General features: G+C 41.2%; 1 protein-coding gene across 5 annotated transcripts in view; it reads right to left on the bottom strand.

Moving 5' to 3' along the window:
• BMPER (BMP binding endothelial regulator) overlaps window positions 1-24,370 on the bottom strand; it is a 145,914-nt gene that overhangs the window by 56,791 nt on the left and 64,753 nt on the right. For 4 of the 5 annotated variants that reach the window (XM_061359388.1, XM_061359385.1, XM_061359389.1 and 1 more), the window contains 5 exons: window positions 15,934-16,033; window positions 12,615-12,724; window positions 11,836-11,976; window positions 9,627-9,731; window positions 3,877-3,922 (listed from right to left, as the gene is read on the bottom strand). In XM_061359388.1, the coding sequence (XP_061215372.1) occupies window positions 3,877-3,922; window positions 9,627-9,731; window positions 11,836-11,976; window positions 12,615-12,724; window positions 15,934-16,033 (502 nt within the window). The remainder of the gene's footprint in view (window positions 1-3,876; window positions 3,923-9,626; window positions 9,732-11,835; window positions 11,977-12,614; window positions 12,725-15,933; window positions 16,034-24,370) is intronic. The other variant, XM_061359386.1, reaches the window with a different exon arrangement.

The raw sequence follows: 24,370 nt of genomic DNA, 5'->3' as shown, positions 1-24,370 counted from the left end.
AGCATATTGGCTGGGCAATTAGCACACTTGTAGCTCCAGAGCAGCCACAGGATATATTGTCTCTAGCTGGGTTTATTATTTGTTGGGATATAAAGGAAATGGGACACAAATCCATAGGAAACCAGGTTCTGTTAGCTCTGGTGCTCATGGAATGGCTTGTTTTATTTTTTCAGGAGATCAGAGCAGTCAATTGAAGTCCAAGATGTCCAGATGTCTGGTCACACTCTTCTGGGCTTGTAGGTAGTTAAGAGTGGCCAAGAAAAATATGCTTTAAATTATAACTAAAATTGGTTTGGACACTTTCTAAGTAAGGAGAGGGAGGAAAAAATACAAGTTTACCAGTTAAGGGTGTTCTGGTTGCACATCTATAACTCAAAAAGGTCCCAGCTTTTTTAAAATAAAATGAAATTTTGAATGCAATTAGCCCATGTGCTGAATTAAGCCCTAAATCAAACAGAACACATTATTAACTTTTGAAAACTAGCTACAGAACACGCATAATAGAATTTCATTAGCTTTTCTGTAAAAAATGCATAGCCAGAGAGTACTTTCCTCATAACTGCTGCATAGTGCAGCTTGATATAATACACATTACAAGGTGTGGTGTCAAAAACTCCGCAGGAGTCTTTATGGTCTATTTCATAAATAAAATAGCTATTCCAATTTGTCAAAATACATATTTATACAGTACACCATCAGAGCTGAAATGCCTGAAAAGGTAAATCATGAACAGCGTTCCAGGATGAATAAACAATTGCAGTCTTTTTGCTGATGGATATCTCCAGGGCAAGGAAATAACACAAGAAAAAGAACTAGGACGGGCCTATGTTGTCCTTTAGTCCTATTGCCTGCTCTCACAGGTACTCACCATGCATAACCCCACATTACTGTTGGTTTTGTTGGGATTTATTTTTTTATTTTTTTTTTTGCTTTGAAGAATATTTATTTCTACAAAAACACATAAAAAAGATGCAGGACCAGGTGAAAGGACCAAAATTTTACTCCTAAGGCTGGATCCAAGTGAGTTTGGTTTAGCTCCACTGGTCATTTCATCAAGTAAAAGAGCTGCAGAATGATTTGTGACAAATGACATTTTCTGCCTCAAAAGAGGCCTTTACTACAAATTTAATGTACTGCTAGACTTATATGACTGCAGTCCACTTGGGAAGAACTTCATCCATAAAGCCTCACAATGTCTTAGGTAAGATAGTGTTAAGATTATTGATCATGAGTAAAATATATCTATACGGTTGCAGGAGGAATCTTTCGTACTGCATGCTGTAATTCCAGCAAGATCTATCAATTCTTCTTTGTCAAGAACAAAGATTTAACTTCCCCTGCAAATTCCCATCTTTGTCTGGAGTTGAGAGCAGTCTGTTCATGTTATTTGAACTCAGGTTTAGTATTTTCTTTTTTTAATATGAAAATGACCTCGGTCTAACATAGGATTACTAATTTATGGAATTGACGTCAGTGGTGATTTCTCTAAATCAAGCCCAAAAGAGTACATTTCATTACACTTTTACAGCAGCATAAACTAAACTGTTGAATTTTCCACTGGTATGACCACTGTGTTTAATTAGTGATAACTGCACGCCAGCCGTGGAGCTTAAACAGCAACATGCCAAAACTAACCATAGTTAACTTGGGCAACAGTAGACAAAAGAGACTCTCCAACCCTTTAGGAGATGAGGTACTTTTTCTCTCTGCTTCTATCTTCTCACCTGCTTTGAAAATAATCCTTTGATTTTTTTAGGGTTCTTTTTTTCAGCTTAAAGTGTATGCTTTAACAACGCCACTGTTTTTTACCCACTTCACAGAAATTGGCTGCATTTAAACTGTACTCAAAGCTCTCCTGTGTACAGTATGTTCTTGTACCTCCCTATGTTGTTTTTACTTTGGAAAATTAATATCTGCTGGACCGCCAGAAATGTTTGGTGTGTTAATACGTGGAGAGAGGATCAACATGAGTGGGTGGGTGAGAGAAAGGGCTGTGCATATACATCTTAGCTCAACAGAAACTGGATGAACTAGCAAAGTTTCTAATTATTATCCGAGATGGTGATCATCACTGAAATCCTTATGCCTTATGCCCGTCTTCTGATGAGATTTACAGCAGTTCCCTCACAAAGGTGGAATTATTTCCCTACAAATGGCAACTGTTAAAACATGGATGTTAAAACAGTTAGTGGCAGCCACCACTGCTGTACAACAATGGGTATTTAAGCTCTTTGATTACATTATCTGATAAAAGCTGGGAATGGCTTTTTAATCACAGTAGCTTAGAATCAGCTCAGCATCAACTCGCCTCCAAACACTAGATGGGTCCCTAGTGAGACACCTCTCCAAAAAAGAGGACCTCTCTGTTTCATGTGCAACAGAGAAGCGTGCCGCTGTGGGACAGTGCAGTGAGCCTCCCAGCCTCATGTCTAGCCAGTTGGTTATCCTGAAGGCTTCTGGGAAGAGTACCTTCACTAGCAAGATGAAGCCAAACTCTTTACAGATCTTCATGGCAGGAGGACAAGCAACAGCAGTCTGCCCTTAATTTCACGTCTTGTAGCCATGACCATTCCCTTATATTATCAAGGGAAGAAGTGACCGTCTTCCTTTTAAGACCTTACAGTAGAGGGTCTTCAGTGTTGTGAGGGAATGGCTGGCCCCACTATTTTCCTCCCACTCTCACGTTACAAAAGAACATGAGAAAGGTTAAATAAGACTGAAACATAAGAACAGAGAGAGGCAAGACAGAGATCAATAAATTCATGACATTAATGACATGTCATGTTCGAGCAGAGGTCTATATGAATTTCTCCTCCATGGAAACTGAGCCAACATGAAATCAGCTGGTCAGTTGAATCCTCTTTCATTTCTCCCTCTGCTTAGTATTATTTCAAGTGTTTCTGAGGTTGCCACTTGTATTGAATTTTGTTTTGATACTGAAGACTTGCAAGCTAAGTTTATTTTATCACAAGTTACACATTTCAACATAATTCAGCTGTAGAGTGGAAAAACAGGTATTTAGCGTATGGAATTCATGCAATTCAAGAGCATCCAGAGTTGAGTTGATCAGCAAATTCAATGTGATTTTAGCCAGAAGAATAGGAAATACTCTTCTTAAAAACCTGTTCCTTCTTTCAGAAGCCTTCCTATAAATCATAAACCCCCATTTTAGCAGTATGTCCCTATTTGGAAAAGTACTTAAACATGTCCTGAAGGAAATACATAATTGTATTCTGTTAACTTCGGTGAAGACAGGTCTCCCTGTTGACTTAAACAAGACAAGCTTAAAAATAAGTGTTTGTCTAAGTGCTTTGCTGAGTAGGAGAGAACACAAGTGATATCATATGATGATCATTCATGAAGTGAAAAGGGATAAAAAGGTCATGGTTGAGGCTAAACATCATACAAACACAAGGTTAGCTTTCTATTGTACTTTCCACCGCTGCCCCAGACTGTGTCTCAGATTTCTGCACACCTTCCTTTCACTCTCATAAATCATCTGCAAAGGCGTTGGATTATACATACACATAGCTGGGCTGTTATATACAAGGATAAAAGGCACCCAGTCCTAAAAGCTACAACTCTATTAATTTGCTTATTTTATTACCTACAAATTTCACCGGCCAACTATATCCTTAAAAAAGCAGCACCTCAGATTTGACCAAAAGGGTGTCATTTGGAAAAAAATACAATAAAATACCCAGGCATTTTAGCTTAAATTTACAGATTCATAGGAGGCAAAATCTGTCGCCAGCAATAATCACATGCCCTTTAGCCACCTCTAAAACGAAGGCAGAAAAGCAAACATACTTCTACTATATTTATTTTCTCTGAAAGAATAAAAAAGAATTCAAAGAATGCGAAGAAAGAACTTACTTTCAGTGCAAATAGGACAGCATCCTTTCCTGTTCAGGATTTTACCCTAATTGGGAGAAAGACAGGCTGATTTAATGAAAGAGGTTTTGGAGCAATGACTGTGTCATGTTGTAAGGCTGGATAAGCCTTTGAAAATAGTTCAAGTTGTGTTTGAACTCAATGCCCTGGTTACAGATTCAAATATCAGGTGCTAAAAACAGACAGAACTATTCAAAGAGCTTCCTGGCAGTCTTATAAGAAATTAAATACTAAAAGGGTTCTCTGTTACCACTTTTCTCTTTAGAGAGAGTGTGAGAGAATTTTGGACTCATGCATTCACAGATACCTAAAGCAGACTAGTCATTGGGTTAACAAAATCACTCCCTTTTTCCCCCACCTCCCAGAGTATATGTATTTCTTATGCACAGCCTTTTAGTAGCCACACAGAAGCAATCTGGTCCACACCCATTCCCACATTCCCCCCCACATCTTTCATTTCTCCACGAAAGGAAAGGAAAGGGAAAGGGAAAGGGAAAGGGAAAGGGAAAGGGAAAGGGAAAGGGAAATAAAGGAAGGAAAGGAAAGGAAAGGAAAGGAAAGGAAAGGAAAGGAAAGGAAAGGAAAGGAAAGGAAAGGAAAGGAAAGGAAAGGAAAGGAAAGGAAAGGAAAGGAAAGGAAAGGAAAGGAAAGGAAAGGAAAGGAAAGGAAAGGAAAGGAAAGGAAAGGAAAGGAAAGGAAAGGAAAGGAAAGGAAAGGAAAGGAAAGGAAAGGAAAGGAAAGGAAAGGGAAAGGGGCACTGCTAGAGATCTAGTTTGGTCAGATTTCTTTCACGGCTTAATCTTGTGGTATCTCTCACCAAATCGTATTACCAATCATGGACCAGTCTCCCCAGTGAAGTAAATGGGCACACATCCATCTAAAAGCCAACAATTTGGTCTAGTCACAGTAATATGGAAAAAAAGGTTCAGTCTTTATTTACCACTCTGCCAGGTCAATTTTATTTATGATTGAGTCTTATACAAGGCTGGTTAGAAGCAGCCTCTGCATATGTACATTCGCCCTCCTTTTGAGTTTTCATTAAATGAAAAGATGTTCTATCTGATTTTACTGAAATTCCCTAAAGCTAACCATCAAGCTAGAGGATAAGCCTGGAAAATTTCAGACTGAATGATGTGTTTTTCCAAGCAAAAACTGGCATGGGTTATAGCAGAACTTACGGTGATATTGGAGCTCACCCTCATTCCCATACAGGGAAGGCAGAGGCATATGGAGCTGTGCTGCTCCCCAGCGCAGAGCCTTTGCTCCAGCAGTATTTGACTACAGAGTAAACCATCTCTGTGGGACCACTGCTCCTGCTCCCCACCAAGCAGGTGAGCAAGGAATGGCCAACAAGAGCAAGCTGTGCTATTCTGCCCACTCACCAGCACAGAAAAGCTTGTGAAAACAGGTAAGAAGTAAGTGGCAGTAAGAAGTTAAGACCTTACAGGAAGTAAGATCTATGCAGAAAGCAGGGAGGGGGGCACAGGCAGCAGGCTCTATTGATATCTGCCTTGCTTTCTGCCTACAGGACTGCTAAGCTTTGACAGTGTGCATGGGAAAAAATGAACTCGAAGTATCTGCTGCAGACCAGAGCAGAGCATGCTTTGTCCTGCTCACGCTTGACATACCCATATGCCATGAATGAGAGCTTGGTGATGAGCATGCTTGGGCTTATCATCCACAAGGCACGGAAGTTCCGTGTAAGCTTGCCTTTGAATGTGCAACTGCATGTGAACAGACTTGAGGTACGTCTGGACTTGAGACAAAGGCTGGATCAAGAGTTTCTCTGGCAGTGTGGGCAATGCCTTGATGTTTGTGTGACCACCAGAGCAAAGAGAACAGCTGAGGACCAGGCTGCTAACCAGGAGAAGCATCTTAAAGCACCTGCTAGGACAAAACCCCTTAAAGGAGGAACAGCTAAAACTGCACAGAAACAGGGAGCTTGGCAACACGTATTTGTACGAAGGGAAGACATGCAGCTGAATGCCACACACTGCACTGCCTCACCTCTCTGTTTCAATAAAAGAGTTGAAATCATCAGCCAAACTGGAAGTGGCAAGAATTCAAGTGAAATTGGAATCTCCAAGGCAGCCTGCTGAGGCTGGTTACTTGAGCCACCATGTTGGCCCAAGATCCTGTTTTTGTCTTGTAGAATAAGGAAACCCATTATTGCTAACATGTGCTGCAAGAGTTCGTTAGCATTGAGGGCTCCCTTAGGAGTGGGCTAAGTGATGTGATCCCATTTTTCCCTATGAATATTTATAAGCAGACCACATTTAAGTCTGTCTATTTTCTGGGATTTTTCTTTTTTTTTTTATGAGGTTTTCAATTTTATGTCTGAGGTTTTTATTTTCTATTTTTTTAAGGCAAGACTAATTGCAGGGGGAAGGGGGCTGTTTGGTTGTGCAATAGCAACAGCTGTTGTTTTTTTGTGCCTCATTTGGCACTCCAGTAAAAACAGCAACTTTTTGTTTGTAATAATAACAGATGTGTCTAACATTAAATGCAGTCTGTGCTAGAGATGGGAGAACGTGTTCTGAATAAATTTTCAACTCACTTGGAGTTCACGGGTTCAAAATTCACCCGCAGAATCAAACTCTGCAAATGTCTTCACATGCCATGGATTTAATTCTATTAACTTTTGCACAGCCTTGGAGCACAGAAAAGGCTGGATGCTGTAGAACTCACCAGGCTCTCCTCTAGCAGGACAAAAATAGACAATGTCCACAACCACCATTACCATAGGCTTACAGAGGTAGTGGGGAATGCAAAGGTGTAAGGACAGGAGGTAAGGTGAAAAATGATTAGGATGGGTAATGGGAAAGGAGTTGGCACAAGGCAAGAAAGAGGCTAGAGCTGGGCTAGGGTAAGTGAATAGCCAATTAGGTAAGAAAAGGTCTAAAGGGTCTTTGAAACAGTCTTACCAAGTGTTGAGATTACTCCCTTCCTATAAAGTATTTAAGCATGTGTTTAAGCTTAATCTCATACAGAGGGCCTACTAACTTCAGCAGGGCTGGACACATGCTTAATAGCTTTCCCTGGATGGAAGCCAGCGCATACTTCACCTTGCAGGCTGACACTCCAGGTGACAGAGAGGGAATATCTATGGAGTGAATCCATGGAGCCAGTGGTCAGAAAGTAAGAAACAGAAACCACAAGCCACAAGGCTCACTAGAAACCCAAGGAGTTCTAGTGTTTCACTATGACAGGAGGGATTGAATTTGTCAGATGTATTACCTCTGCTGCAGATGAGAAGAAGCTGAGGAAGACCCTTCTTGTAAGTACTGATACAGGATTAAATGCTCCAAAAAAGAATAAGAGAAACAGAAAAATGTGCCTAAATCTATGAGCAAAATGAAAAAAATGTCAGGAAGAGTCTTCAAAAATACATCAGCCCACCACAAACACATTGAATAATACAAATGGTTTCAAGGTACTGGAAATTTCAGCAGAATTACCACTTTGAAACCCATCCTTTAGAGGAATAATTGGCCAAAATCTACATTGATAAACAATATTTCATCACAAAAACCCCTGCACAAAACCATGCAAGGAGTATTAAGAAGCATGGTAAACCTTTTAAGTCAAGGAATAATATTATAGGTTCCTTGTGAATCTCCAATCTTTTCACACTCAGTTGTGTGTATCGTAACACAGTTTTAATGAGATAACTTTATGTGGCCTGACACCCTAAGGGACACTAAACAGCCTTTTATTCCACAGCAGTCTTCAATAGTCAGCAGAGACTGCTTACTGCCAGAAATGTTGTGAAGAAAGGGAAGAAATGGAGTTCACACCCCTGAAGTTTGCAGAGACAGCAGCATAACTCTGTTCATGATATCCAGACTTCAAGTATTACTAATATATATTTATCTTGAATAATGTGGTGTGTTTAATTAATGTTTCTGCATTTGTGACAGAGTATCTCATCAAAGAGAGTGGAGGAGAGATGAAAAGTAGAAGATTTAAATGCATTAGCATACATTATTTGCTTTAAAATTACTTGAAACCCACTTGGAATAGGAAAATAAATCTCACTCTAGAATTTACATTCTTTCTCCTACTTGTCCTTCCAATTTAGCTTGGAAGAGCAGAAGCGTGATGTACCTGTGGAGGAGGATGAGTTTGCACGCAGCTTGCTGTAGGCTCCATTTTAAGGCAGGCAGCAGGCTGACTGGTTAGACTGGAGGTAATGGTGCTGTAGGGTGACGAAGCTGGTCTTTTCTGCCCTAAGGAACTGAGAGCAGGAGTCTGAGGACTCAACTTAGCGGTCTAAGGCAGTTTATGATTTCACATTAGCCTTGAAGCAGATGATGTAGCAGTGCTGATCAACTTAGTTATGCTGCCACAGGACTGTGGATGGTGACCACTATGACCCACCACTATGCTCATTTTCTTCTTCTTCAACTGATCACCTCAATGCTCAAATGTGTATCTGGGTACTGCTGAAGTGGTGTATTTCACTTTAGATCTATATTAAACCATATTAGTTATTTGATCTCAGAAGCAGCTTAAACATTTGAAATGCATCAGCACAAGTAAATGTAAATGAGATGCAGTGTGTGTCAGGTTCTCAGCCAACAAAGAATTTGAAAAGCCCTGAAGAGTCCAGGCTCTCACCTCCTGCTTATGTTGTGAATGGCCTGATTGCCATGAGCCACATCAGGTTCCCAGAAGAGCAGCTGCATCTGTTCATGCTTCCTACAATGTATGCAGCATCTCACACGATGTACATTAACAGGAGACCTGCCCTCTGCAGTGAGTGACAGGAAAAGGATGTCCCCTCTTCTGAGAATGCAAGCACTGTCACAGCAGAACAGGGAGAGCCAAGGTACAGGCTCTCTATTCTACCACTGCTTCTGGCTCTCAAAAGTTTACACATATAAAACTTGACAAACTAGAGTTTGTCATTGAAAATTTTATACCTAGGTGTCTATGACTCATATTTTCCCGACTGGCTTCCAGGATGGAGAAGGAAACACTGAGAAGGTGCAATGCTAACGACTTGGCTCTCTGTTCTGCAGTTCTGTTCAAAGATCTGCCCCTACACGAGGTGCTATTTAGTGCTCCCTCTTCTGAAAGCTTGGGCCATTAAAACAGAATGATTTGTCAGTGACAGCAACCCAAGAAATAAGGGCTGTCCTGAGCTAAAGGTTTCAAGTAATGCTAATTTTTGAAGCCATACAGTAAAGTTACAATTACACCACTTTCTGGGTTCACTTCAGACTTCCAAATAGAAAATATTCAGGCTGCAACGTTAAGAGAAAGCGGCACCACATGACTGAAATAATATGCTTTGCTTTGCCTAATTTACATTTTCAACCAAGTATTAAGCCTCATATGCATTGAAAAATGCAAGACCAACAACCTCCTGTGTCCTGCCTTGACAGTAGGCATGCTCTTGAAATATTATCATAGTCATCTCACCACCCTATGAAGCTACTGAATATATGTGAAAGAGATGTTCTAGTCCAGATACTCAGGACAGAGGAAGTTAAAGAGAGGAAGAGAAAAGTAGCACAGAGCCTTCAATGCAAGGACAGAGTCAGGAAGCCCATATTCAGGGTAGCAGTAGCACACTTGGGGAACGCCTGTCTAAATGAATATGCCAGATGATCCCTTTTTTCCAATCTGCATGCCCCACTGCCATGCATACACTACCAAGGAACACTGAAAAGGACAATGGTGGAGAAAGAAAAGAGAAGAAAGCTCTGTTCTCTTAAAAAACTCACATGAGGACAGCTGCTGACTGGAATGCACTGCTTCTTGCGACACTCCGTCTTGCCTTTTACACAAGCACAGATGGTGCAGTTCACAGAGGACCACATCTCTCCATCCTGCAAGAGGCAACATGATACAGTATCAGCTGGGGTGGCAGCAGGAAGCTATTTCAGCAATGTATCATTGCACAAGAAAGGATGACTTTTCCTTTTGGCACTGTGTCATTGTTTAGCCTAAATTATTTTGAGGTGTCTGTCCATGACCAGTCAGATTCAAGACAAAGTTCACATTCAGAAGGGTTTTCTTCTCTTTGGACCTCTAGGTCAGAAATCCATTTTTCCAAGGGCAACAAAATCACATTTGCATTTTTTCATCAGTGTCCTGCTTATCTGCATTGTTTTCTCTCCACTGTGTGCCTGAGCTGTGATCACACCTACCACCAATTTTCATTTAAGCTCACATAATGAGAAAAACCTGATTCACTGGGTTGAGTGACGCCTTTAAGTTGTTGCACGTGAAAGCATTCGATTAAGATGTCAGCATATAGTGAATTTATTCCCAGATGCAGCATCATTTTGGTTTAGGGCAGGACTGGTCGAATAATGAATCCTTATTTAGATTACTTACAGCACTTTCACAGATACTTGATCTGCTAAACATCTGAGAATGCTTAGAAGAGATACAGTGCTGAATTTCTCACATTCAGAGCAGGTAAGACAGTCTGTGTATAGTTCTCAAAGTCTTAAGTTCAGAGCAAAATATGCCTCATGATCTTGTCCCCACTTACTTGGAAATGACTGCGGAACTGCCCTGGTTCCCTATACACAGTGTTGTATTTGCCAGATGTGGTTCCTAAAACATTCTGTCTCACCCACTTACAGTCTTGTGCTAGCCTGCTTAGAGCCAAAATGTGCCTGTTTTCTGTTTACAGGGCTGCTGTGAAGGAAGGGTGAAGATAGATCTGACAGGAACAGCCAGTCCAACCAGACAGCTGTGAACAATTATGTGCCCACCTCGACATGATGTTTTGACCAGAGTGGAAAACAGACTAAATCAGAAATGCCAAGGAGCCTAACTTATTCAGCACAGCATCCCTGGTCAAAGGCTGGCTCTCTCCTGTCTTTTGTTTCCAGGCCATGCTACCATTGCCTAATGTTCCTGATGCAGCACATGCTCTTGTGGGCCACTAATGACTGCTCTCCAAGCATCTGCTGGGGTACCAGAATATATCACAGCTGGTTTTACATGGGCATGCAAAAACACATTCGCTGTGCCCATTCTACTTGTGTTAGACCATTAACCTCAACAGAGCAATGCTGGATTTACCTTTTTGCTCACAAGGCCAGAAATTGGTGGACTGTCTCGTTATTTTTTCTCACTCCATATAATACTTGGTAATATAATAAAATCTTCACAAGAAGCAGGATATTTTAGTTGGGTGCCTAAGAAGAAGGCATGTGTTCCTGAAGCACAATAGCACCAGTGTGAAAGCGCCAATCACATGGTGTATAGTCTCAGGATACAGTAGGTTCACATGTAATTTCCAGAATAAACACTTTAGCTAGGTACACAAAAGATGGAATAATTGGGAAGTAACTCTGGCTGAGCAAACCAAGTATTCACAAAGATTTTACATTTGATCTGATTCAAGAGTCTCGTAATTCACAGATGGCTCATGAGGTGACAGAATCTTCTTCTGACACTGTAAAAAAAGGCACATCACTTGGAAAACCTAACAGGGTCTCATCAATAGAAGATTGATGAAAACACTGAGCAAGAATGCAGTAGGTAACAATTATGGCTATCCCAGTATAAGATGTCAGGGGTGCTGTCCTTAGCAGAGACTTGAAATGTAGTAAATCAAGATGAATAACTCAGCCAAGACAAACTTTGCAAAGCTCCTATTAGCTCAGCTATGGAAGAGACTCTTCAGCTCAGCAGCTAAAGCCTACACAGCACTTGGAGTATCTGCTCCATAAATATCAGTGGGAAAGCAGAGCACTGCTGTTTCTTACAAAAAATGTATTACCTGTCACGAGACAGCAACTTGAATCTTTGCATACAGGGAGGAAGACATGTCTCACCAAGGAGGAACTAATCTTTAACTGCTGTATATTGGCAGAATTTACACAAACTCAGAAGAAAAATTGCAGATGGAAAGCTCTGCAAAGCTCTGCTCTTACAATGACATCTATTCTTGAGCCACACCTGAATATTTACCTGGAAGATCTTGTTGCCAAACTTGCACACACTCACTTCCTCAGGAGAGAGATACGAGACACACTCCTTGCAGCAGTGGTCTTTGTTTTTATTGCATTCACCAGGAAGTAAGCACCTCTTCTTACATATCACTGTTGAATCCTAGGTAAAAGGACAAAAGGAAATAATGAAATCATCACATGATGTTTGTGCTCCTGTGTGTCCTTACTGTAACATTTCTGCTCACTCAGTCATGCATCCACCCTCACTACAGTCCAAATGCTTTGAATAGGTCAGGTTGGAGAAAATAAAAATGATTTACTGGATTAAGGGGCCCTTTGGTGGCCTGTGAAGCTGAAACCCAAATTCTCCTTCTGCTGACCTGCAAAATCTTACTGATTTGGTGACACTTTCATGCTTTTTACCTTGATGCAGAAGTGCTAGTGGTCACAGTTCATGTTAAAGGAGCTGAAAAAAATCACTGTCCTTCAGCAAATATATGGTAATTTGCCATTCAGAAACATCTCTTCTTCTCTAATGAAAACTCGAAGTGGATCGCATAACCTGAAGCAACTCCATTTTGGAGCATGCAGCATCAGGCAACATGTCTCAGCTGAGGCAGTCAGTAGCTTTTTAGACTTTCGTAGCACAACTGCAATGCTCTTCAGATCAGATTCTCAGGGACCACACAAGATGCCAAAGAACAGTATTAGTAGTAGGGCTTATAATTCCACAGCCCTACAAATTACTGCCACGCCAGACGACCAGTGGCATGCAATACCAAAGCACTGAGGACTTACCTTGCATGTACACACTGTGCAGTTGTCATAAATAAATGAAGACCCATTATCATACACGTTGCTGTGAAAGAGACAGCTTCCAAATGGGAGGTCAAACACTTTCCTCTGTCCTGAATATAAATAAACAGTAATAGAAACAGAATGTGGTTGAAAATATGCCATATTGTCAACAAAAATAGTAGGGCTTATTGTCACCAGACCAAATTAATGTGCAATGTGTCATTTGCTATGTGTTTCCATTTTGGTGTGAAAAAAAAAATAAATGTGCTTTTAACAGTTCACTGTTCTTCTAGCATACATTCATCTGTACAAATGCTGCTGTGGGAGGGAATGTAAATATGATTTACGGCATGTTTATATTGGAAAAATCTTTCTTCTCCTTCTCATCATAAAGTGCACAGTGCAGCTAAAGGAATAAAAAGTAAGCCCTGCAAATTCTTAGGGTAGGTACACTTAAACTAGTTTAAACAGTCTTTAACGTAATGCAATAACTTATCAAATAAAGCAGCCTTAACTGGTTTTAGCATATCTACTTCAGGGGTTCACAGCAGCCAAACTAAATCAACTCAGTGACAAAGATGAAAAAACCCCAACATAGGTGTTGTCTGGTCTCATTAAGATAGCTTAGTGTACCATGTTCATAAGGGTTGCAAGAAATACAAGCATTTGCAGCATTTATGAGCAGAATGAGGGCAACACAGGATATTTCATTTCCATAACCCATAAAACATTTGTGTTTCATGAGACTGAGGCAGGGTTAAGAGCACTATACAGGGAAGGCGGCATCAATATCAAATCCTTCCCAAAGTCCTTCAACCTTGCAAGCACTTTCACATTCAAGTTGCAACACACTGTGGTCCTCCAAGCTTCTCCTGTTCCTCAGCTTGTTTCCTAGTAGGTTATTTTAAACAAGCAATCATTATGATACATAAACATGAGCTCTTTACAAAAACACTATACTTATCTTCCTTTTTTTTTCATATCTTCCCCTGTTTACTTTTGGTGGAAGCCAACTAGTAAGCTCTTTAATAAAGTGGCTGCCAGTCTCCTGGCCTATCATTTCTGAGGTCTGATATCAAATAGGCATCAATTCCGAGATAGGGAATGACGACTGTAAGCGCATACAAGAAGCCACTAAGTATTAAGCCAATACTTTAGCTCTCAAACGACCATGTGCTGGCACTCTGCAATTCCTTCCCTTTTCAACGATTATTGATAAATGTAGGACAGCATGAAAGAAAAAAGTTCCATTTTCCTCTGAGATGTAAGTGAACAAAGGATAAACACACAGCAAAACTGACTGCATTAGCCTTGAGTTTTTACAAATCCGATGTTAAAATAACCATTAAACAAAAGTTAAGAAATAATTGCTATTTTTCAGTTAGACACAATTTGAACATTTCTTTTACAAATTAGCTACCTTGGGTTAATCTATGCTTGTATAACCAGCCTGTGTATCCTTCAAAAAACGCTTGATTCCTCTTACAGAACTGACATAAAATCAGCTGAGGATGCTCAGTAGCCCTAAAAGGAACTGCTCTACAACCATGCACCACTTACAGGCAAAGCCTGACCACAGTCCTGCCTGTAACAACACTTCTACTGCTCTATGTGGGGCCAGGATTTCAATCAAATAACTTATGTCAGCAAGTGAAGTCCAGCTCTTTCTCACACCCTCTTCCCATGCCTTGCAAACCACCCAGCTCAATTCTGGGTGGCCAACCCTGTTCAAATGGTTGGTAAAAAACCACTGACAGAGGAGCTACCACTTCTAAAAGATGTGGTGATGAAGATACTGGCTTAATGGTTGGCTTTGCTGGCCCACAACCACTAGTTAAACTAATAATTCAAGTCCCAGTAGAGTCAACTGCATTCTTCTAAGTTATATATGCTGAGTATCAGGAATTCAGTTGCAGGGAAATCCTCCACATGATACTTTAAAAGCCTTGCCTCAGCATCCCTGAAAATGTTTCTTTTTCCTAACTGCCATGTGGTGTGCTACACATCCCTTGGCTCTGCCTCCAGTAAAAAACTCCCAACACTTCTTTGTGAACAGACATTATCTATTACAGACATTTCTGAGGAAAAAAGAACCTGTAGAAAAATCTCCATGAAGCAGTCAAAAACTAAAGCTGGGTTTTGAATGCCTGGGTCAAGGAGGGGAAGGTTCAGTTGGGAAAAGCATGGGATGGAGAGGACAAGTGAGTTTACAGAAGGAAAGGGAAAATGTCCTCAGTCAAAATAGAAGCTTGGTGTTTGGATTGCTCTCCTTTCCATTTCATTCCTCTACTGTATTACTCTCTGGTGCTGCAGTTAAATGTTCCAGGCTGGTATTTATCTGTAGCACTTCTCAATTAACAAATAAATAGATAAATAAATTGATAAATTCAGGTTCATTTCAATCAGCCAAAAATGTTAACTATTATAAGAACTTGGTACTCTATGGCTTGCTGCCTCCAAGGCCAGACCTCTTTATATCCCTAACCTACCCTTGGAAATAGACTTTGGATAGTAGTAAAGATATGGTCAAAATGACAAGTTTCTGTTACAGAACTGGGAGTTATCAATTCCGAAACTTTTCCAAACCTAGTTATAACCTCACAGACAAAATTAAAGCTAATTTACTTGGTAGGATATAAGTGCTCCTTGTTTATGAAACAGAGGGACACATGCTGAGGGACATAAACCTGTGGGATCTGTGGACATGGTAAGAGCAAAATGAGGACTCTCAAAAGTCACTGCCTTCCTTGGCATGACTTGGAAGAGCTAACCCTTCTTAGGGGCCTCTGACTTCTCCTTTAAAATGTGTTGGAAAGATGTTAATTGAAACATTCATGTCTGAAACTGTGATTCCACCTTAAGAGGCAGACTCCTCGGTCCTTGGCCTCTCTGACAACAGCTTATAAGAATGCAGTTCCAGTCCAGAAGTTTCCTCTGACCTGCATTTCCTCAAAACCAAGAATGCAAATGCACACTTCAATAAAAACATGAGAGGGTGAGGCCTTTTTCTTGTGGCAAACTCCAGCAAAACACTTCCTCCGTCCTCAACCTCCTTTCTACAATGTGTAATGAAGGCAGGAAGCATCTCTGTATTTGTGTTCCTAAGCAAGCCAACTGATCTATGCTCAAATGGTCTTCTGCTGCTGCTTACTTAAAACCACCCATCACAACCCTACACACTGACCCGCAGTACCTGTAGATTATAAACTCCTCTGAGCATACTCTCTCCCATAACTGTGTTGTGAAATACTGGTATGAAAGTTATTACACAGAAACATACCATATCAATTACAAAATTCCCAGGAAAAACACCACTCACCTAAGCATTTGGGGCAACACTGTCCAGCAGGAATGTGACTGAGGTGCTGGGGACATGAGAGAATGGGGCAGACTTCTCGGATGCACTGTGTCCGGCCACCCTGAAGGAAAATAGGCTCAGTTAGAAAGAAAAATAAAGCAAAATGTCAAGTAGATGTGTACTGACTGGTAACAAGCCTTGAAAAGTTTAAGCCAAAGCATTATTTGCCAACAGAAATCTCTGCTTGCATCAGGCATGCAAGAAACCTACGTCTTCCAATGTTTTCAATATTGCTTGTACAGACCTTGGATTATTCATGTATTTTTCATTCTGTCAAGCAATGAATGTAGCAGTTGAAGAAACAGTGCCTTTCTCTCTTATTTCTTGGTGTGGATATGAGAAAGCCAGGGAGAATAAAATCATTATCCATGAACCTTTCCGGATGCTCAAAGAAGTTATTGAGCCATTTTTTATATTATTCTTCACCTCCTGTGCCATGCCCTTCTAGGCTCGTCTGGGACAGGGATTAAGTGCTGAAGCAAGATGAGAGCAGGTGTTCTTCCATTATGTCCATGACCTCAGAAACCAAATAAGCCAAAATCACTTAAGAAAGCACATTTTTGTTAGCCTCCAAGCCCAACTATGCAAAGCCAGAAGGTCTGCTTGCTTAGGGAACTGAAACGCAAGAGTGTATATGAAATAAGCAGCCTGGACTGGATATATCCTGGTGCATCAATGAATATCAGAAACAGAGAGAGGCAAAAAGCACAGCACAGGTGAAAGCACAGAATATATGCCTAAAATTAACTCAGTCAAAAGAGATCTTTGTTCTCATTCTGCCTTGTTGCCTGATTACTTCACCATGCTTACAGAATACTGTGTTCAGCTCTGGACTCTCTACCAACATGTGCTCCTTACACTCATGAGAGGTCCAGGTTGTTACATGTTAAAAATCAGTATGCTTTTGTCTTAGCAAGGGAAGTAAGTCCTTTCCATCTAACCAGCCTGCCTTACTTATCATTCAGAGCTGCAGGCTCATCCCAACAATAAGCTTTGTGTTCCTGGATGCTGTGATGGAAGACTTATGAACAGTCTCTTCCCAGCTACATGCTGGATGCCTCCCGGGGCTCCCTGGGGAGAGATGGAAAAAGCTGTTCATTCTGAAGAGCTCTATGCCTGAAATGATGGTATGCATTTCCACTCCTAATGGTCTCAGTGAATCATGTAAAAGCTTTTACATACAGGCAGACCCCATATATACTATTATACAGAAAATAACATCCTGACTTTACCCCATTCCATAAGTTTTCAGGCACTGAAGTCTACTGGTCCCACGGGGCTACCAAAGCATCCTGAATGCACATGGATAAGGACTACTCATAATTCTTTCACTGCGGCATGCAGGAACACAGAGTTTATTGTAGACTGAAATGACTGCTCTAAATTAAGGGTCAGACCAGAAACTTGACAAAACAAAATGAATTCTTCACTGATGTTCCTTATGATGCTCAGGGAATAGCTCTGTGAGAAGAGACACAGGTGCAGAATGACAGAGAAAATACCAAAGAAGGGCTCTCTGAAGCAGTGCTGTCATTTCTACCCACGGAAAAAGGCTAAAGGAAGACAAAGTTCAAACTTCAGTGACAATTCAGCACATGAGAAAGTTGGGCATGGAGACCTCGGCCAGTCTGCTGACAGGATCAGGGATATGCCTGTGTAAGACAGAGCAACGGTCCTACACATGGTGAGCACAGGTCCTTTCCTGCAATCTTGCTTATATACCTAATACCTATTCTATGTCTCTGTGGAACTGCTCTGGAGCCTTGCTTCTCTGATGGATTGAATCAAATCTCAGGTTTAGCGTATTACTGAGATATTGCCTTCACAGTTGTTGTATAAATATATTTTAACACACAATGCCATGGATAATATGAAATATTTCTTAATTTCAACCTTTTGGTTATAGCTCCTTTTTATCTGTTGTACCAGCCCCTCCTCTGCAAAAACCTAGTCCGGTTTCATCTCTCTTTACCCCTGCTTCCAGGGAGGGTAATGCTGCTTTTTAACACCAAACTCTATTCTAACTTTCTGCTGTCCAAGATAGGTTCTTTGGCTTGACTATCATGCCAGGTGCAAGTTTAAAACCAGGCTAAAACAGATCAACTTGTACCATTTAAAGTAAGAAAAATGTTACTTGCCCTACAGAGCTTAGAGAGATAACTCATTAGGCACTACAAGGAAACGGTAAAACCTACACAATATTTCTATTTTCTTAAAAGCCTCAGTCATCACAATTCAAAACTCACAAAGCATTCAGAACATCAGCTTTCAAAGCAGTATTAGCTAGTGCTGCCAGTGCTTTCAATTGCATGAAACAGAGACAGATAGATTAAAAAACAGTGCAACAAAAAGTTCAATCAAATAAATCGAGGGAAAAGTAACTCCAGAGAGCAAAGATTGGCTCTGGATGGCCTATGCCAGGGTGGGAACTGCACAGTAAACACCTTGCCTCCTCCACCTCCCAATTAGAGCTACAGCTTTCAGCTCACATCTCCCTGTTAAGCATAACATCTCCCAGGCATAAAGAATATTCCAGGTCTGAAGCAACACCTTCCAGTAAAGCGAAGACTGAAGTGGAAGCCAGCACAGACCAATAAAGTACAAATGACATCTGCTTCCTGTGAGAAATACTATTCAAGAGCTAGGCAAATAAAACCTTGACTGATAGTTAACATGAAGCCTTAATCAGGGATGCTGCTGCAGCCCAAGTCCTCTGAAGGGAATAGATTTGGTATGAAATCTACAGTCTACAATGAAAAGATTAATTTTCCACCTTGGAGACAAACAAAACCACTGAAATGCCTGCTGCCACCTCGTATCTGCAAAGCAAAGCAAGAGGCTCTCCGGCGTTGGCTCAGAGGCTGGTGCACACTGAGGTACTGTCTTGCCTCAGCAGCTTTCTCAAGAGACAGAAGGGAGGGGAAGGTGAAACAGCACTTTCTAATTCTCCCATGAGAGATCCATCTTTGAGAGAGAGTCTTTCCTAAAATGAAAGCATGGAGCTAGTCTACCTAGCCATGCATCCAATTCTGCTGAGTTCCTATCTTGACTGTGATACCTCATTGTTTAATAAGGACACAAGAAACTTGGCAGAGTTGAGAGACAACTACGCTGTGGCTGACTTTGATGGAGCTGCTGGATGAAGGACAGAGTATGGCTTTTGGGCAGGCTACCCCCATGCCTGGTGCACAGTATGTGTGCAGCCTCTGCACTAGGAAAGATGGAGAGGAAAATGTCTGCAGAAGAAACTGTCCAAAACCTCCCCAAAGGCTGGGAACCCAAGCCAAGAGTCTTGGGCTTCATCTACCATGAGGCAGAGAACAGGGATCAACAACAGCAGAGCTACCCTTGTAGTCACGTTTTGAAAGCACTCCTGAAATCTCAGGACAGAGGTTTCCATACTCCCAATTTGCTTGCTACTGATAACAAGCATGCCTAAGCTTAATAATGTCATATATAAATATTATTTAATGTTAAAGGTTAACTCAGGATTATCGAGAACTGTGTTTTTTGAGGGACTCTCATTTTCCATTTCACTTTCAGGCTTTATTTCTGTGCTTTAGTGAAGTTATAAATCATCTAAAAAAGATTCCTCCCTAGTTTTGCCCCATGTTCACCTTGTGCTTGAAAGACTCTGCTAATCCTCCAACAGAAGTAAAATTTCCATCGATTTCACAGAGTATTTCGTCTAAGTGCTGGCATTAAGATTCAGCTCACAGTGGATTAGAGGCATTTACTTTTAACTTTCATTCTGGAAGTGTGAAAGGCTTCATTTGCTACCACTGAGGTTATCCTTATGAGGAAAAAAAAATGTAGAAATATCAAAATCACATTTCTTTCAACTCCAGGATACATATTCCAGACATTAGAGCAAGGTCAGATGCACACTGTAGCCTCAGCAGGGGTTGCTATAAGAACTAAGACAGATGTTCAAGATTGTCATCAAATATGAATAAAGATTTTATGCCACCAGCATGAAAAATACCTTTTAAAGTTCAACAGGGTCACTACTAAGCAAGTCTGCCCCGTGCCAGTGACAAGAGAAGCCAAATAAACACATGGTGCAGGTGACCACAGACACCATGAGATTTTAAAGAGACATTATCATTTTTGTGACAGTAATGGCATAGAGGCAATTAATAGAAATCTGCTGATAAAATGATAGACATTTTGTTTGAGATTCAGGTATGATGAGTTTTATCACTCTGGAAAATAAAAAGATTAAGGCATACAAGGACTCCTACTTCACTACACCACATTTGCTGATGTGTATACGGCTTCCTATGTGAATTGGGTAGTGTATTTGCCTGCATACGCTTGACGGTCACCAGGAGCTCTGCCTGACTTACTGTCGTAGTTTAAATTACTAACTACTGTGTGATAGTAAAGACTTTCACTACCTCCCAAACGTGTACTAAATACATAAAAAGGGTCAGCAGCATGTACTATGCAAACATTTTCAAAACTCCCCTGGAATCACATGCTTGTAAACCCATACCTTGATATTACAATGAGATGTACAGTCCCTGCTGTGTCACGTAAGTCAACTTCATGCATTAAAGTGAGAGGATAGAGTATTTAAGTGTGGTTTTAATCTGGAAATAAAATTGGTGTTCTCTCACAAATCAGATGAAAGACACTCTGCACAAAAATGCCAGTGCCGTATGCAGGAGATGCCCTGGCAGTAACTTTGCCCTTACACAGTATCTCAGGATCCCTGAAATAGCCGTATCGTGCACAATGAGAGCTCCCTGGAAGGGTCACAGCAGGGAGGAGGTTTTAGGAAATGCACAAATTAGTAAAACAGTTCTCAGCATAAAAGCAAACAGCACATCAACCAGTTCAGCAAACAGACAGACAAGCCAGAGCTTTCTGCATCCCTGCAGCCTCATCTATTGTCTAGACTAGGATTTTAAAAACGCCTCTTTAGAAAGCACTGGATAAAATTCAGACTAGGAAGATCTTCAGGTTCAGTTCAAAGCAGCAGGTATTTATACTTTCTTGTCTGTACTAAGTTTTTAAATTCTGGACCTAGATCTCAAACTCTATTTGCTGATATATCACTGCTATGGGAAGGCTTTAGAAAGTGGTCCTAGTGACAGTCTAAAGTGGTGTACTATAAACTGCTCTGAAGAGCTCACCTTCATTTTAATACCAGATCATACAGATTAGTGAGGATATAAATTATTGTCTTAAATGTCTTTAAAATTGCCTGAATCTATACAGATTACAAGAAAGATTCTTATGAATAAATTTCTAGACCAAACTCCAGGGCAAAGTAAAGGCACAATTCTTAAACGATCCTTTCTCTCCATCTGATGCAAAAGCATTCCTTGACACAACCATGAGAAGCCTAAAGAACTCCATCAATTTCTAGAACGTAGGAGTTTGACTCTACCACTTCTCCCTCCATGTGCATCCTTATGATACAAGTGAACTACACCTTATGGTACAGATGTACTGTTTGTGTCACCAACAACCTGCATTAATAAGAAAGTTCTTTAGTTGTCTCCAAGTACTGTAAATTCATGTCCCTGAGCTCCTAGCAAGGTGCAAGTGTGGTTGCAAAGTGTCACAGAGTCAGAACATCTTGAGCAACCAAAAAGCCTCCCTCTTTTGGAAATTAATACGTATGTGGTTGTACCCAGCTAATGAGGAATTAACTAAAGTATCCATTAGTTAGTAATTTAGGGTAAGATGAAGCCTCTAAATACTGTTATGCTTTCCCTCAAACAAATACCATGTGTACAAAGCTACTTGTGTCAGTGCCAAGCCAATTGATCTTGCCATCGATTTCACTTCTCGAGAGCCACATTCCCTATGTTTGCTTAGATGAAGAAAAGAAGTTTTCTCCTTTACAGAGGGGAGTGGTGGGCTGTGTTTTGTTTGCTAGGTTCCTCCTAGAGTGAAGTTCACTGTTCTGGGGTATAGCTCCCCACTTTGAAATTGGACTACTGCAGTGATGCTGGCCCTGGTTCTGTCAAGTTTTGAAACACTATTTGCCCTGACTCTCCAGTCAGAGAAGGTGAAGGATCAGCGTATTTATCCCTTGGATGAAAGGGAACATTGCAGAAAATGAAACCTTGGGTTGCACAGTAGCCTTCTTTAAATATGCACAGGCAGGGACACTGCTCCTAAAATCTCACAGTTGCTGGAACTGCAGAATAGCTCCTTGGGGAAGGTCACACAGCACTCTCCTCTCAACTGGGGGACACAATAGCAAGCACTTAGTCATATTTCTCCCCTCTAATAGTGCTGTGCAGAAGTGTTGTTGGGATTATTCTGCATCTGGCTTCACAATCCAGCTGACATCAAATTGCTCGCTGACCCAACAGCTGAACAGCCAGCAGCCATCAACCCTCCAGGGCTTACACACTGAGCTCTTGGCTCCATTGGAACTGATGCTGTAAACAGCCCCCTTCACTTGGAAGCCTTGAAGAGTTTAATCACAGTGTGTACTTCTCCCCTTGCAGGCTGATTTCCTAAGGAAAAAAGGCTTATGCAGGCACAAACCAGGCACACCTGCAACTTGTGAATCTCTGATCAGCTCCAGCCACAAATGATCGATCAAGAGACTCCTCTAAAACAGATCTATAGAGATGAAAAGGCAAAAATTAAAATGACATTAAGATCTCAAGGACGTTAAATTCCTACAAGTTTTGTCAAAACTGGATGGCTGCAGAGAGTGGAGAGCCCCCAGTTTCTTCCCCAGAGAATATACCAGAAAGCATCCCACAGTGTTAGGCAGCAGCTGGCTGTCCAGGCAGCATCTCCCACAACTCCTGCTTTTTGCCTGGTTCTCATGTCACGAAGATGCTGGAAGAAAGCTCAGATTATTGGAGTTAAGGCAGTTAAAGAAACAAGGGCTACACATCTATAAAAACAGAATTTCCTTATTTCTGCTGCTCCTGGAACAATAGCTCTATTCCTAGGTTAGCAGGGGCAATGGGACACAAGACAAGTCTGTGCCCCACACCTACTGCACTATTCCCATGAGATGAAGCATTTTCTTCCTGTCTTTCCTGTTTCTTTTTCCCCAGTACCTACATGGATTTATGATACCTGTGTTCCAAACTGGCCTGCAACTACCCTGAGTGCTGAATGCTTTCAGCTGGAGCCTACATACTTGTTCTTGCTTTGGGAGCTCTTATTTTATTGATCCTTCTCCCAGACAGTTCAACAACTCGGTTTTTTTCCAAGGGTAGATCTCTTTCTCTCAACAAATTTCTCCTGCAAGTAGAAATAATGTGTTACACAAATTATTCTGTCTTTTATTAGGTACTTTTTAATGTCTCTGAAGTTATTTGCAGAAGGCAGAGCTTTCAACTCTGTAATGTAAGTGCCTATTCCTTCTTCTGCTTGCTGATAGTAAGTGAAAAATATCACTGCACCCCAGACACCTTTGTGGGCTGCCTAATTATCACAGGCCCTATTCCTAGCAACAGAACATCACTTCTCAGATGTTTTCCCCAGTAAGAGAGTATCTAAAAAGTTATCTTCATCTTCTCAACTTTACCAACAATGCTCAGTGCTGCACAGCAGGTTAGTTCTTGCTTTCAGCATGGAGATGATTGGCCAACATCTCAAATCCAGCTTCCTTTCCTATAGTTTCAATCCTTTCACATCACCTCCATCACTTGCTGCCATTTCACACACTTATTAATCAAGCTCTCTTCCTTCTCACATGTCTCATTAAACTGGTTGCTGCCACACGGCCTTATATAGTCCATGCTGGGTAGAAGCATTCAGACTTCTGAAAGTAAAACAAGCTCTTTATTAATACAGAGCTATGTAACAGAGATGCTGCAACCACAGGTACCCCTTCATGTACCCTCTTGGTTTGTCCTATAAACCAGACATCCTTCTATAGGCTATGCTTCCCCTTCTAATCTCCCTGCCATCTGCTGCACAGGGCATACACGAACAGTGCCAAGTCATCTCTGTGAATGCTGCTAGGGACAACAGCGATAGGGGTCTAGTGTCATACAGCACTTACTATAGACTTACTGTCTTTCTATAATGCTGCATGTTAGAAGACATAGAGCTGGTGGAAGAGGTGGATTCTAAGGCAGGATGTAGGCAAGGGTTGCATCAAAGATCATACAAATCAGTGGGAGTCTTTCCACTGTCAGCCTGTTTTGGATGACAGCATTTTGAACAAATGTCCTAAAGGTTGGACAGAGCAATGGTGAAAAATGAGCCAAGACAACCATGTAAGCAGGAATAGGCAACCCCACACTGCAGAAAGGGGCAGAACTCTTCATCACCTTGAGGGTAAAGAGCAGCGGCTTCATGGGGAGAGCAGAAGGGAAGCAAAGACATGGGCAAGGAAACGATTCTGGCATGCCACTGCAGGAGAGAGTTCAGCTATTCGTGATTAATTGAGCTGTTACACCAG

Source organism: Neopsephotus bourkii, unplaced genomic scaffold (genome assembly GCF_033783945.1).
Source record: "Neopsephotus bourkii isolate Nb327-2 ecotype Australia unplaced genomic scaffold, CSIRO-AGI_Nbou_v1 NB_973, whole genome shotgun sequence".
In the NCBI taxonomy this organism is placed as follows: domain Eukaryota; kingdom Metazoa; phylum Chordata; class Aves; order Psittaciformes; family Psittacidae; genus Neopsephotus; species Neopsephotus bourkii.
Note: the sequence above shows the minus strand (reverse complement) of the source record. Positions and strands in the feature narration are given on the sequence as shown.